We start from the raw sequence: 14,487 nt of genomic DNA, 5'->3' as shown, positions 1-14,487 counted from the left end.
CAGTGTCCTGCATGTTTCCCTGCTTTAACACACCTGATAATGGTCATGATCGGTGCGTCATTAAGGTCTGCACCAGCCTGTTAATGACAGTCATTTGTATCATGGTGCGATGAAACAAGTTGCTGTACAACTCTAAATAAAAACAACAATAGCTATGTACATATACATGTCACTGCAACTAAAGTAGACGTAAAATAGATGGCGTTAAAAAAAAACATGAGTATCTACTTTATTGGGCTCAATAAATGATGAACACGTTTTAGGCTTTAGACTTTTATTCATTTAAATTATCAAGTGTTAAAGCAAGAACAAAACATTTATAATGTCCTTTGGTGGGATTTTAGTACACTTTATTAATACTGTATATGTAAACCAATATTCTTTGATGTCAGCACGTTGCCAATACAAAGGAAAATTCCACTGCACAACTAAAAATAACAAGTAAAATGACAATGAATGAAAAAAACTGGAACGGAAACAGAATAAAACCATAGCGTTTGCGTTTGGATGTCTTAAATAGATACATTAACGGTTTCCTTTTTTCCCATCACAATTCAGCAGAGATACAAAAGAACATGACTCTTTTTTTGTTGTTTGTTTGTTTGTTTGTTTGCTCTGTCAAGAAAAGAACTTGCAAATACACCGATGGATTTCTATGCACTTCTCGTCTGCTCGGGTGGCAACTATCCTCTGACCATGATCGCAGGAGGCAAGGTGGCTCTAAGATAGAAAAAGAATCAGACAGCTTTACCGGAGTATCTTTTCGATAGAAAGGAGAGGATAAGGGGGGGGGGGGGGGGGGGCGTAGGCTTCTCACATATGTGCATCACTAACATTTGACAAAAGAATCTTTCAACCAACGAGGGTTTTACAGAGTAACATTCACAAAAGCACAGGTCAGTGGCAGCATGGCGGGGATGGGGGGGCGTTGCAGGGAGAGGATGGGTCTGAACAGGAGGGAGGATGAGAGCGAGCTGGAAGGAGAGACAGACAGATTGAGAGGGATCAACATGGGCAAGGGTTCGTGTCACAACGTAGCAGTCCGGACAGATTTCCTTCTATCCACAATGCACTGACAGCAAAGAATGCGTCCTGGGTCCTTCGCCTCTTTCCGTTTGTCGTCGCATCACGGTGGAACAGTTTTGTCTCTGAGGCCAGTCTTTGCTGCTCAGTGGGGACAGTTTTTTTTTTTTTTTTTTTTGTTTTTTTGTTAGTTTTTTTCTTTTTCTTCGGCGTCAGTCCAGCAAACATTAACTCGCAGAAGCGTCCCGAGGGGCATCCCTGGCCACTGTCAGCTCATGCAGGAGCCGATTGGTTGCAGCTGTTGTTGCCGTGGCAATAAGAGAGGAAGTGAACAAGTCTGTCATCTCGAGTTATCCCTTCTCAAACTAGAAGGAGTTCATGTACCTGGTATGGCTTAGAGGGGGATGGAGGGGTGGGATGGCTCACTGTTCGCTGCTCCGTTTAGTCCTATCAGGCAAATACTCATATTTTTGATAATATCTGTTCTTTAGAAGTATATATATTTTTTTAAATTTCTATATATTCTTTGAAATTAAATGGAAAGTTTTTGCACTCGTTTGTCTGACACATTCCCTTCATCGTCAGCGCGTGCCCGTCCAGTCTGGCGGCGGAGAAGCTCAGTACATTACAGTCCAGAAAGCTCATGGTGGTTCACTTTTAAAGGTTGTTGGTTATCTGAAAGGGGCGGGGCAGGGTGGGTGTAGGGGGGTGGGGGGGGTTGAGGTGAAGGCGGAGGGAGAAGTGTCACTCCCACTAAGTGCTGGCTCCCCCTCAGAGGCCGGCGGGCCAGCAGGAGGCCTCCGTCAGCACCAGCAGCAGCAGCGGCAGCGTCAGCAGGGCGGAGGGAGACGGCAGCGGCGCGGGGGCCTGGCCCGAGTCCGGGCCCCTGCAGCCCCCCAGCTCAGACTCGCAGCGGGGCTTCTCGCACAGCAGGCCCGTGTACGCCGAGGGACAGTTGCAGCGGCCGTTGTTGACGCACACCCCGCCGTTCTGGCAGCGCAGGAGTTCGTTGTCGCACACCCGGGCTGTTGGTGGGAGCAAGGTGAGGAGGGAGAGAACAGTTAGAACCGCACACACACGGACGGGTGTTTGGTGGCACTTTACTTGAAGTGGACTCTACTGCGGTAGAAAACTGGTTATTTTAGGAAAGTAAAGACTAACCATTTGACGAATCATGGCCATGCTAGTCATAGACGGTCCCACCAGAGGCAGTTAGGCCTCGTTAATTTACACAAACCCGTTCAAGCAGCTAGGAAGTCAGATGTGAGAATGGCATAAAGAACGTGGTGAATTATCAAACTAAAAAAACAGAATCCGGGTTCAACAATTCAGAGGCCTTTTAGAACAGATCTGAACCAGGTACGAGGGTTCATATCTTCTTTTTAGAAGTCTACAGGCACTTTTTGTTGACACCACTAATCTTTTTTATTTATATAATTTGAGGAAACAGGGGCGTGGCTGTCATGTGTTCTCAAAAACTTTACAGGACTGTCTCAGAAAATTAGAATATTGTGATAAAGTCCTTTATTTTCTTTAATGCAAAAATGTCATACATTCTGGATTCATTACAAATCAACTGAAATATTGCAAGCCTTTTATTATTTTAATATTGCTGATTATGGTTTACAGCTTAAGAAAACTCAAATATCCTCTCTCAAAAAATTAGAATATTCTGGGAATCTTAATCTTAAACTGTAAACCATAATCAGCAATATTAAAATAATAAAAGGCTTGCAATATTTCAGTTGATTTGTAATGAATCCAGAATGTATGACATTTTTGTTTTTTTTAATTGCATTACAGAAAATAAAGAACTTTATCACAATATTCTAATTTTCTGAGACAGTCCTGTATATAAAATCATAATCTGACGAATCCAGCCAATCAGGAAGCCCCATCAGTGCTCTTCCTCTGACTGAGCGGGACTGAGGGTTTACTGAGGACAGAGAAAACTACAGCGACTGCAGTCTGCGGCACTTCTGCTCCCGGTGGGACCCAGGCCTTGAAAGATCAACAAATTGTAAATTGATTTAATTTGATATTTTTTGAGAACTAAAAGCTCCCCTTCAAGGAAAGTGTTACCACAATTTAACAAATACGTGTTAGATATTAAAGGAATACATTTTTTTATTTGCCTATTCATCATTTTGACAAGAGTTAAATGGGAGGACTTGAACCACACTTTTACCAAAATATTAAACATGAAGATGAAACAAATTCTTCCACAGAAGTGATTAAATGGTAAACTTATAGGGCATCGATTCAGGTCCCAGTGGGATCCCACTTTTTTTTTTTTTTTTGGTTTTTGCAATTGTTGGAGTAAAACTTAGAATATCTAAGACTAAACAAATTTGCAAGAAAAAACTGCTGACTGAGACACTCCTGTGAAGTGTGTGGTCAAGTTTCATCTTGGAAAGCTCGTGGTTGATTTGACGGGACTGATTTCTGTTCAAAATGAAAGTCAATGTATCTTTAACATTCTCACAATTTTTCACAAGATATCTTTATATATAAAAAGTTTATAAAGTCAGAAAATTCACAAGTTTGAAGTTTTAAAATCTTGAGTATTATTTGAAACTTTACCACCTCTGCCTGAATTTTCTTGTGTTCAGGATTTGGCCATCCTTACCTTAACTTTGAAGTCAGAAAATCCATAAATGCACACATCTTAAGATATCAAGAACTCAAAAACATAAAGTATGCATTTTTAAGAAAGTTTCCTAACGTTTAAGTGTTAATTCAACCACATTCAGTGACTTGAATGAATATTAGTGTACTTTATCAACTGAGAGCTGCATCAATCTTCTTATCAGAATAGAAAATATATCTTAAAATGTTCAACTGTTTTATCATTTTAGAAATTATTTTCTAAGAAAAAAACTATAATCTTTAGCAAAATGTTGAAATATGAATAACTTTTATAATTACTTAAAACTCTGAAGTAAAAGCCTTGTGATTCAGTCAAATTATGACAAAAATCAATATATTATTTGGGTAAGTTTGCATTAAAAAAACCCCTAAAAGATGTGAGAGCCGCCAAGTGCAGAATGTTAAAATATGCTGCTTTGGCTCCGCCTAGTGGTACTAAGTGGAACTCAGTTTCACTTAAGTTTGTCACATAGTGACTTTAAGGACTCTTTTTTTATAACTTTCTGTATTCTAACTTAAGGTATTAAAACTTTAAAATGACTTATGAGTGCTTATATCTATATACAACAGTTCCTTTTCACATGTAACCTCTGTAAAATCGTTCCATAATGGGATGACGCTCAGCTAAATGTTAAAGCACATGACATTTAAACATGACAGACATCAAGAATTTAAAACAGTTGTCAGTATTAAACCATGTCTTTTCCCATTTGTTTTGACAAGAATACTTATCAAAGCCCCATTAAACCATTTAACAATCTATACTTTATTCAACACCTGCAAGGCTTTCCTGAAACAGTTCTGACTTTAGATAAACTCAACATTAGGGGAAAATGTGCTGTATATTTAGAGCTGGGGCACCAAGGGCACTCTATTCCCAGTGGAGGCAAGCTGTCAAGCAAGCTGGAGGCAAACAAAGCAGTGCAGCACAAACTAATAAACCAGCAGAGACGAATAAACAGTGATAAACATGGGGGCCACTTCAGCCCATTTTGGTTCTTTATGGGAGCGGGAAACAATGCGGTGAGCAATCTATGAACTCTATGGTACATAAATATCCCAATAACAAATAAAAGACCTCTCTCTTAATACCTGGGATTGGATGCATGCGGTCTTCGACGGATTTCCAAATAGAGCTTTGATGGGAGCCTCGCTCAGAAACATTGACTGTGCAATTCCTATTTGTTTATTTTGCTGTGGGAAAAAGGGAGCAGCTGTGTGGCTCAAAAAGTCACAATCACCACGCATAACCAGTTCTGAATAAGAAATCCCCTTACTCTCGTGATTTCTTTCTCAGTTATAGTCAGTTTCATGACCAATACAACCAGTCAGAAGAAAGAGACAATCAACCTCCAGGTGATAAGGCAATAGCTGAACCTGGTAATTAAAATGCGTCCTCCAAAATTACAAGGAAAAGCCTTCAAATATATTAATTAAAGAGTCCTCAGACCTTGATGTGATTAGTACACAGGAGACCTCTTTAATTAGAAAATGACCTCTTATCTCATTTATCTTTTATCTCTCCCAGCTGTCATGATAGAACATGTGTATCTCTCAGGATGGGCCTGCTCCGAGAGCCACGTGTTGCTGCGGCCTCCGCCCAACAGGAAAAGGATTTCTAACGAGCTGCGATCAGTATTGTGTGTGCCAACGTTTTAGGAGCAACAGGCGAGCTATATGCACATGTGGCAGGAGATGCTCACGCTGACGTTTAAGCAGCAAGGGTTGACAAAACCACTCTGGGAAGTTTCGCAGCAGAACAGACAGAAGATGACTTCCTGTTAAGAAGCAAAAGGTCCAGTTCACCAGTAGACCAGGTCCAGTTTGACGCGTAAATGCTTCCATGCCATTGTCTCTCACTGTCAGGGTTTGACACTTCCCCCCAGTTTTTGACTTTCAGTTCTGTCTTGCCCCGCCTGTGTCCCATCTGCCCTGATTGTGTCTGCACCTGTGTCTCGTCATGTCTCGTTATCCCTTCAGTATATCTTGTCTTGTCATTCCTTGGTTCCCTGTCGGTCCGTACTGTTTCCACCTCCATGTCTCCTCGTAGTTTTTTGATCCCTGTTAGTTTTGTGTTTTTTCATCCTGCTCTGCAGCGCCTTGTTTTGCCCTTTTTGAGGAATAAATCATTTTGTTTTGAGAACTCCTGCCTCCAGCCTCCCTCTGTCTCCTGCACTTGGGTCCTAGAAAAACCGTATCATGACACTCGCGTTGTAAAGTCTTTATGAAATACAGTTTTTGATTCGTCAAACTATTCATTTATTTATAAAAATGCAAAAATTGACCATTTCTATATATCTAGCAGATCATCTAATCCAGATTCGACCAGTTTATGTCCTGCAGGTTTTGACCTGGACCTCATCTAAGGTGATCTGTAGCTGATAACAAAATGCAGGGAAATTGCCTTTTTAGTTGCTTTTACAAATAAAATAATGTAAAAAAAATGCCAAAACGTGTTGGGTATTGAGTTGTAAAGAGATTTGACTACTCCAAGTATAATCTAATCTTTATTTACTTATTTTTTTCCAGTCCAGCCATGCACCAGTGGACACTATCTATTTACCAGAAAATACATTTTAAGCTCATAAATCACAGTAATCTACTGTATTCTTTTCTTTTTTTCTTACTTAGCACATTAAAGTATAACTAAGATGTAGGTGATGAAAATTAATGGAACCAATAATCCAGTAAGATGTCGTCGTAAATCCATTATGAGTTTCCAGCACTTGTGCCGTGGTCAGGAGGGGAATTTGTTCATTTTAAGACAAACAAGGATCCCTGACTCTTTGATTTTGAGCCATTCTATGTAGCAGTACCACTTATGACCACATGGGAAATACAGATCTGCTATGTGGACAACAGAATCGCTTGAAATACTGAAATTGAAGTGGAATTTCAATAATGAAGGAGAAAAGCCCAGCACGTCTTGTGATACCACTTTACTGTGTCTGATGCTTGGGGCTGACACATGACTTTCTTCTAAAAAGCCCCAATGTGGTCAGAAGTGGTATTCCTGCACAGAGTGACTTTATTAATAACAGTGTTACTTAATTACTTTAGAACTGGATATACCAGAAGATATGAAACGCTACTAAAGTTCTGTTATTTTCTAAGTCTTATCAGTAGCTTGCTGCTCATGAAGTGTTGATACTGTGTTATTAGTGTTAATACTGAATATATTGTGAATTTTCCCATTAAGCACCATCCCATTAAAAATTAATTCAATGCGATGCCTAAAACTGCACAGCGAGTTCCAGCTCATTTGGAATGCGAGTTCAGGTAATAGCCATCTCCCCGCAGGCGCAGAGTTTTATTGGCTGCCAATTAAGCAGAGCTAAAGCAAAACATGAAACCCAGATATCGATTATTTAAAAACAAGCATCGATAACAAGTTGTGTCAGAGTTGTAAGGCCAATAAGATTAAAGGTGCTGTAGCCTCAAAACTCTGTAGTGGCAGGAACTCTTTTCCAAGTTTCAGCCCTTTATCTGCTGTCACTCTCCCCACATTCACTATTTTGCATTACTGCATGTAAACAGAGCCGGCGCAGGCGGTAAATGACAAGATTTGTTGAGTTTGCTTTTGATATGAGTCATAATATTTAGAGAGAGACAATGAAATAGGTGTGCCCGTCTGGGAAAGTGATGTGTTTGACGAGAGATTTAAGTTTTAATTGCTTTTCTCAGCCCGCGTGCAGCTTTGAGCGTTGGCCAGGAGCAGAAACTCTGCATGAGAGAAGAAGGTCAAGAGGGAGAATTTTCCCTTGAGGAGTCACGTGGAAGTAGCAGCGCAGGTGAAGATTATTTCACATGTTTTCTACCTTAAACTCTGCAAAACAGCTTTGTTTTCACATCGATGTGTATTTTCCACTTTTGTTGCCTGCCGGTTGTGGAAACAGCCAGGGAAGGGTGGCTTTCTGAGTCACTGCTGGTACAATTAGGGATCTTTTCTCCATCTAATGATAATGATAACTCGAAAATAATCTTGCAAAGCAAGAAGAAGCAGGGATTTACAGGGTTTCTCTAACAGGTCATCACGTGTTCAGGGCACTGCAGCAACAATACGATGATGCACTCCTATGCAGATGATCCAGATGTTACTTATGCTGACAAAAAAAACACAGTTTGGTCTTGAATTCAGGAAATGCATCAATTCTGTAATAAAAATAAGGTAAAAAAAAAAATGCAATCGCAGCCTCAACAGAAATTAACTTCTTCACTCAAGTATATAGAATTAAAACTAATCTGGATCTGCTTTTTGTTTTGATGTGTTGTGATCAGGGCTGCTGCTCTTGGACGTTAACCTTCACCAAACAGACAAACTGTGAGATCAAGACAGTCTTTTTCAGTGAAATAGGGGTATTTCTTTTCGCTGTTAACTAATTCTGGATGTCTCAGTGATCCAACAGGTGGAATCGGGGCATTTACCTGCATCTTTGAAAAGAAGAAGAGAGTTTCAAGGGTCGCTAACAATATTACGCGCATTAATGTTGTTTCCTGACTAATCTCTCACTTAAAACTACCAAGTTCTTCTCTCTGTTTAGGGTTTCCCATCTGTTTCCCTCATTTAAATGCTTCTCTCACACTTTCTCTCCCTCGCACGGATTTAATTGCTGCACATGTACCATTCAGCATTCTCAGATTTTCGCAAAATATTGCTTCGGGATTCATCCATCCATTCATGGCGAGAGGGCACGCGATGCGAGGCCATGCCTGCTTTCCTCATCACACGTCCTTTTGTGTACAGTAGAAACAGATGTGCGTGTTGACAGCGTGTGTTTACTCTGTACACACTGAATATATTAGTGGGCAACAACAGATCGCAGTCAAAAACAACGCATTTTAATGAAGAGCCATCTGTGTCAGAACTACGGAAATAAACCAGAGACCAGATTTCATTTTCCAGTGAATTTAAGTGACAACCTGCCAGGTTGTACCTCATGTATATGTCGGCATTGGCCCAATATGAATAAACAATACTTATTTTCAGCCTTCAGTGGTTATATTTGACTAAGTTGAGTTTACAAATTAATGACGTCACCGTAGTTATGGATTTTAAATGCTTCTTATTGTGAAAAAACGTCAAATCTACTCTCTTAGAAGGGCTTACGTCCCTCTCCCTGCCTCTTTGTGGTTGCCACTGAAGTTTGACTGCAAGAAAAGAATTTAAATTTGGTGACATTTGGAGGAAAACAAAGACTACACAAGGCATGCTTTGCAAAATGACTGAAGGGAAATATAAAAGACAGACGGTGATAAATGGGTTGGACCTCGAAACGACCTGCATTCTCCTATAAAAACGTTTGCGCTGGATGACATTGTCCTGTTTGGAACCGGCGACGAGGATCACAGGCAGCCTGTCAAGCAGTCAATATTGACTCAGCTGTTGTGTTGCCGGTGTGCGACACGCCTGGATAATTGAGTTAGTGAGCAGCATGCATCCTGCCATGCCGTTTTTTTTTCTCTGTTTGAGCCGTAGCGGACACCTGCTGATGCTACATCGGTCGTGCCGCCACAGCGAGTTTGAAAAGTCCGGTAAACGAAAGGGATGGGCGTATGTTTGGGGCTGCTGCAGCTTGAGCTTTTTGTTATTTCTGGTTTTCTGTCAATTTGAGCGTGCGCATGCGCATTCCTCCAGCCAGAGCTCAGGAATCCCTAAGAGAGAAAAGACATCGGGAGAAAAGATAGCGGGGAGAGACAGAGCTGAGGGGGAGCCGCGAAGGGGAAGGTTGCGGGTTCTACTTACATTTGCAGCCATCGTCCCACAAATAGCCGGGTAGACACTCCTGACACTTAGGCCCTGTAGTGCCCTCCTTACATATACAAAATCCTGTGCCATTACAGCGATCACTGACTGAGCCAGAGGGATTACAATTACACTCTGGAAAAACAAGACACACACACACACACACAGGCTGGAGAACAGGGTGGTGCTTTGACTTCCCGGCAAACATCTAGGATGTTCACAGCGTGGACCACAGTCCCTCCAGCTCGATTACGAGCTCGGCAAGGGGTTCATGATTATTTCTAAATGATTAAAGAATCCAATAGATTCAAAGACTCAGACAGGAAGAAAAAAATGCTACCATTTCAAATGTGATGGAGAGAGAATGCAGAAGGAATGAGGTTGGTTTCGAGATGTGTGGACACTTCATATTTATTACAACATACTTGTAATTAATATTTAATTGATTTTTGCCATTAATCAAGAACACAGCGTGCGATGAGCAAATATGCAAAGCATTATCAGTAGCTCAGATGGACAAAGTGAGCTTATCTGAACATGCTCTTTCAAAATCTGAGTCATTCATACAAAGATAGAGATGAACTGAGAAGATGGGAAATGAGCAGATAGTCGATGGACATGGCATGAAATAAAGAGAGGAAGGGGATGCTAAGGTTTGAAAGAAATGAGAGAACGGTACATTGAAATGGGCATTGTTGTAATAGGTTTATTATTCCTAACTAATTCATGCAGCTCTGTTGATTGTAAATACTCTTTGCCCTCGTTTTAGAAGATTTTATCGAAACCTTACAACGTTTTTGCCATTAACAGAAGAGCATGGTCTTAGTGCAATTATAAATAGTCTTGCAAAAAAGAAAATAGCATGTCATGTCTCTGGTGGCCTACGCTTAATTGACCTTCCAGCTTTCCACACCAACTGGAGCACTCTGCAGTCAAAGTGACACCTATTTTGACAGTCCCTGACCATCAGATTGCACCTTCTGTGGCTGTGCTGTGTTTGGCTGCACTCGAGTGACATCCCGGGGTCAGGCTTGAGGAGAGAGGTGATGGCATGTCACAAACTGGGAGGGGGTGGGGGTGTTAGGGAGGAGAGGCGGGATGATGGCGAGTGCAGCACGCAGTAATGCCTCCGTGACTCCTAATGCCAAGTGACGGGTTTCAGCTGCTACTCCTGAGGCCATTTCATGTATATGACATATGCACTAGCCTGGCACCTTTTGACTGGCGGTGTGACTTCCCCTGTAACATTTCTCTCAGAACTCTTGTTGCCTGTCAGACTTCCCCCACTGGACTCGCAAATGCACCTGACACCGAGCGCTGTGAACTCAAGCTACATGTGCGAGCTGAACGTTTCAATAGGGGAACCAGCCCGTAGCCTTGGGAGCTGTGAGAGATGCCATTTTTACACACACAAGAAAAAACAGATGATGCACTTTACCAATGCCTTCACACTAGTTATTAACAAAGTAACAGAAACCTAAAGCAAAAATAGCTTTTGTCTCATTAATGTTACAGCGGCAATGGTGCCGGATATATTTAATACCTCACATCTGTGTAAGTTGTCAAGTGTTTTATCAAACACAGAACAGAGAAGGTGGTTTATTTAGTTTGGTTATATAGTTATTCTTTTCACTTTACTTTTAGCAGATATTCTGCTCAACTTTAATCTATGTGCGACTCTAACCCTGAACAAGCAAAGTTCAACTGATCTCAGTTTCCCATCTGCTGCTGAACTGTGTCCGTAACGTAGGAGAAAAGTGTTGATGGTGAAACCATGATCACCTATCAAAGAAGTACGTTTAAAGTTTATCGGTTTTGACCCAAAATCAGAGACCTACTTCTAGGTAGCACTAGTGTTTAGGAAAGTAACTGTCTTTTAGTCTGTTTCCACTAGATTCTGCACTTGACATGCTTTAGTTTGGTTCAGATCAACACTTGGTTCTCTCTATTCCCCTGAATATAAGCTGGCAGCTACAATTCAATTCTATTCAAATCAACTGAAACACACTCGTTAAATAAAAGCAACCTAACTACCAACTGAAATGTTTAACAGCATGAATTAAATTAAAGACTTGCAAAAAAAATGACCACATTAAATTTGAAGTATTAATACAACCACAGTCTCAAAAAAGTTGGGTTATCTTCCAAACATATTATTCACAATAGAACATAAGTGACATATCGAGTGTTGGAAACTAGAAATTTTACCATTTTATGGAAAATCTTTGGTCAATTTTAACTTAACATGGAATAAAGGCAGCACAAGGTTGGGGAAGTAAGTGGTGCTGAAAAGAAACACCAGGATGGACATCTTGCAACTGATTAGACTCATTTGGTTAACTGGCATCATGTCACTGACACAATCTGGTAAGAAAAGAGCATCTTAGAGAGGCAGAATCTGTCAGAGATTCACTGACCTGTGAAAAATCTGCATCCACAAATAATTTCAGAATAATATTCTTCACTATAAAACAGTGAAGGTTTTGAATGCCTTGTATATTATAACATTGAAAATATTCTGAGAATCTGGAGAGATTTCTGTGTGCAGAAGATGAGGCCGAATCCCAATGCTGGATGCCTGTGATCCTCAGACTCTGCATTATAAGCACTTCTGGTTCTGTGATGGAAATCACTGCATGGGCTCAGGGTAGCGTCTGGAGCTCAGCGTCTGTGCCACGGATGCAGGTGAAAGCTTAATGCTCGGACTTCTTTGGAGATGGACAGCCCTGCTCGCTATCAGCACTCAGTTCAAAGACCTGCATCTCTGATGGTATGGGGGCACATTAGCCCTTTGCAGCTTTCAGCAAGAATATGCTAAATCACATCCTGCAAATATTCAGAAAAACACAGCTTTGTAGTGCTGAAGTGCTCTGCTTACAGTCCAGACTTTACCCCAACTGAAAATATATAAAACAACAGTAAAGGAGACCCAGGACTGTTTTGCAGTGTAAATCCTGTATCATACAAAAACGACTCCACCAACGGGCCTCTTAAGTGATGAGATGCATATGGACTGTTGTTAAAAACCCTTTCCCAACTTTTTTGAGATGTGTTATGATCATATTCAAAATGGTCTCTTTTTTTAAACATTTGATATGTTTTCAATCTTTTAATGGGATTTAAAAGGCTGCAAGTCATTGGAGTCTATTTTCAATTTAATTTATTTACACAGAACGTTGTTTGTGCCATGCCTGGAAGACTAAAGTAATTTAAACAGTACTGCATGATACTACTGTATCTGCCCACAGAATGAATAGCATTGTCTGCAAAATACTCTGAGAATGAGGTTAATGACACTGCTGTGCCGAACAGAAGCAGCAATAGGAAAGACCACTTGGGGACGTGAGGATAGGACAGTGTTCGGATGATGCAGCTGTGGAGCATGAAATGGCACTTTCTTCAGTGGAGTCAAAGAAACCAGGTGAGGCGGAGACAGATTGAAAGCGTGGTGGCGGTGAAAGGGGGTGGGGGGGACTAACCTATGCACACATTTTCATCGTCCAGTTCTGCTGAGGCATTGCGGTAGAAGCCCAGCTTGCATAGCTGGCAGTGCTGGCCCCTAGTGTTGTGCTTACAGCTCACGCAAATGACGGTGTTTAGCACTTCGATGTAGCTGCATCGGTTGGAGTGGCCGAAGCATTCGCAGTCTTGCAAAGAGACAGGAAGTGTGAGGGCAGGAGAAAGAAGAAAGAGGAAAAGAAAGAGGCGCGGTAGAGATGTCGGTGCAGAGTGTGCTGCAGCGCAGGAGTTAGCAAAGGTCTGAGCGAGGCGCCATGTGGCATGCGAGGTAGAACATGGAGATGCTGCATGGAGGAGGAGCAGGAGAAGGAGATAATGGCAGCGTAGGTCGTGATTAGTCTGGCAAAGGCACACAGCCAGAGTTTAAAACAGACACCACAAAAAAAATAGCATGTTGTTAGTAGGATTCGGAAAAGGTCACATCACTTTAAGCACACCACAAAAACCAGGCGAAAGAGACTCCGAAAGTATAGCACAGAGACATGAATTCACTCGGAACACCACAAAGTGTCAGACAGCTCAAACATGAATGAAATGGATATTTCAACTACTTGGTGTGGGGGAGGGGGGGATGTGCAAAGATTTTGTGCAACTGAACTGCTAACGTTATGGTTTTAGGTAACAGTACGGAAAAAAAGAAAATGTACCTACGGAAATTTCACCTAGGTAAGTTTTCCCTCGGTAATAAAATGACTGATGTGTTATTTATGGAAGGAAGCCTTAATTCGTCAGGAAAATGTGAAGTCCTCTAAGCTAGTGGTCCTCAACCTTTTTTCAGTGATGTTCCCCCTGTGAAATATTTTTTCAGCCAAGTACCCCCTAACCAGCGCAAAGCACTTTTGGTTGTAAAAAAAAGACCTAAAACAGAGCACTGTTCCATCAGTAACTGATTTATTAAACATAAAAATATTGCTGCTATGCTTCAACCACGACTCCATCGTTGGTCCAAGTGATTGACAGGTGAAGCCAGGTGATTGACAGGTTAGGTGGAACCATCCTGGTGTGGGGGAGACTCCCACACCAGGGAGTATTATAGGTCCTAGATATTGTTGTATTGTATTTTATTGTTAGAAAAGCCCAACTAGGGACAGGAGTTGCAAATTAGCAATAGCTATAAACTCTATGTGCAGAACATCAGTTGCTGTCATTGTACTGAAACTATGTTTAAACTGCATTGTCCCTATCAACTAAACCAATAAAATAAAAAAAATAAAAAACTGCGGTTTTAGGATAATAAGTTGAATAGCCTACTCCTGAAGATAAAATTCATTTTATGAATTTAGACTTATATTTTCCTCAATTATTTATGAAATATTTATTTTTAAAGGATTTTTGCATGGATGCTGCTTTTTAAATATATGTGTATTTTAAAATCTCACGTACCCCCAGGGGTACGCGTACCCCCATTTGAGAACCACTGCTCTAAGCTAATCACTAAATTGAAAATAAAACCCATATGGCAATAGCAGGCGCGGTTGCCGCTGGACCCCAGAGCGTGCCACCATCTACGGTGGTCAGTGAGCTGCCCTGAGGCGTAACAGTTGGGACAAGCG

General features: G+C 41.2%; 1 protein-coding gene across 6 annotated transcripts in view; it reads right to left on the bottom strand.

Moving 5' to 3' along the window:
- Positions 1-296: 296 nt before the first annotated feature.
- Positions 297-14,487, bottom strand: part of ntng1a (netrin g1a) — a 165,036-nt gene continuing 150,845 nt past the window's right edge. For 3 of the 6 annotated variants that reach the window (XM_061713659.1, XM_061713660.1, XM_061713661.1), the window contains one exon: positions 297-2,048. In XM_061713659.1, the coding sequence (XP_061569643.1) occupies positions 1,795-2,048 (254 nt within the window). In that variant the 3' untranslated portion in view covers positions 297-1,794. Of the gene's footprint in view, positions 2,049-9,415; positions 9,551-12,894; positions 13,063-14,487 lie in introns of all 6 variants that reach the window. The other 3 variants (XM_061713656.1, XM_061713657.1, XM_061713658.1) reach the window with 2 other exon arrangements.

The sequence above is a fragment of the Cololabis saira genome, chromosome 22, assembly GCF_033807715.1.
Source record: "Cololabis saira isolate AMF1-May2022 chromosome 22, fColSai1.1, whole genome shotgun sequence".
NCBI classification, from domain to species: domain Eukaryota; kingdom Metazoa; phylum Chordata; class Actinopteri; order Beloniformes; family Belonidae; genus Cololabis; species Cololabis saira.
The sequence above is the reverse complement of the archived record's forward strand: the minus strand, read 5'-3'. Positions and strand labels throughout refer to the sequence as shown.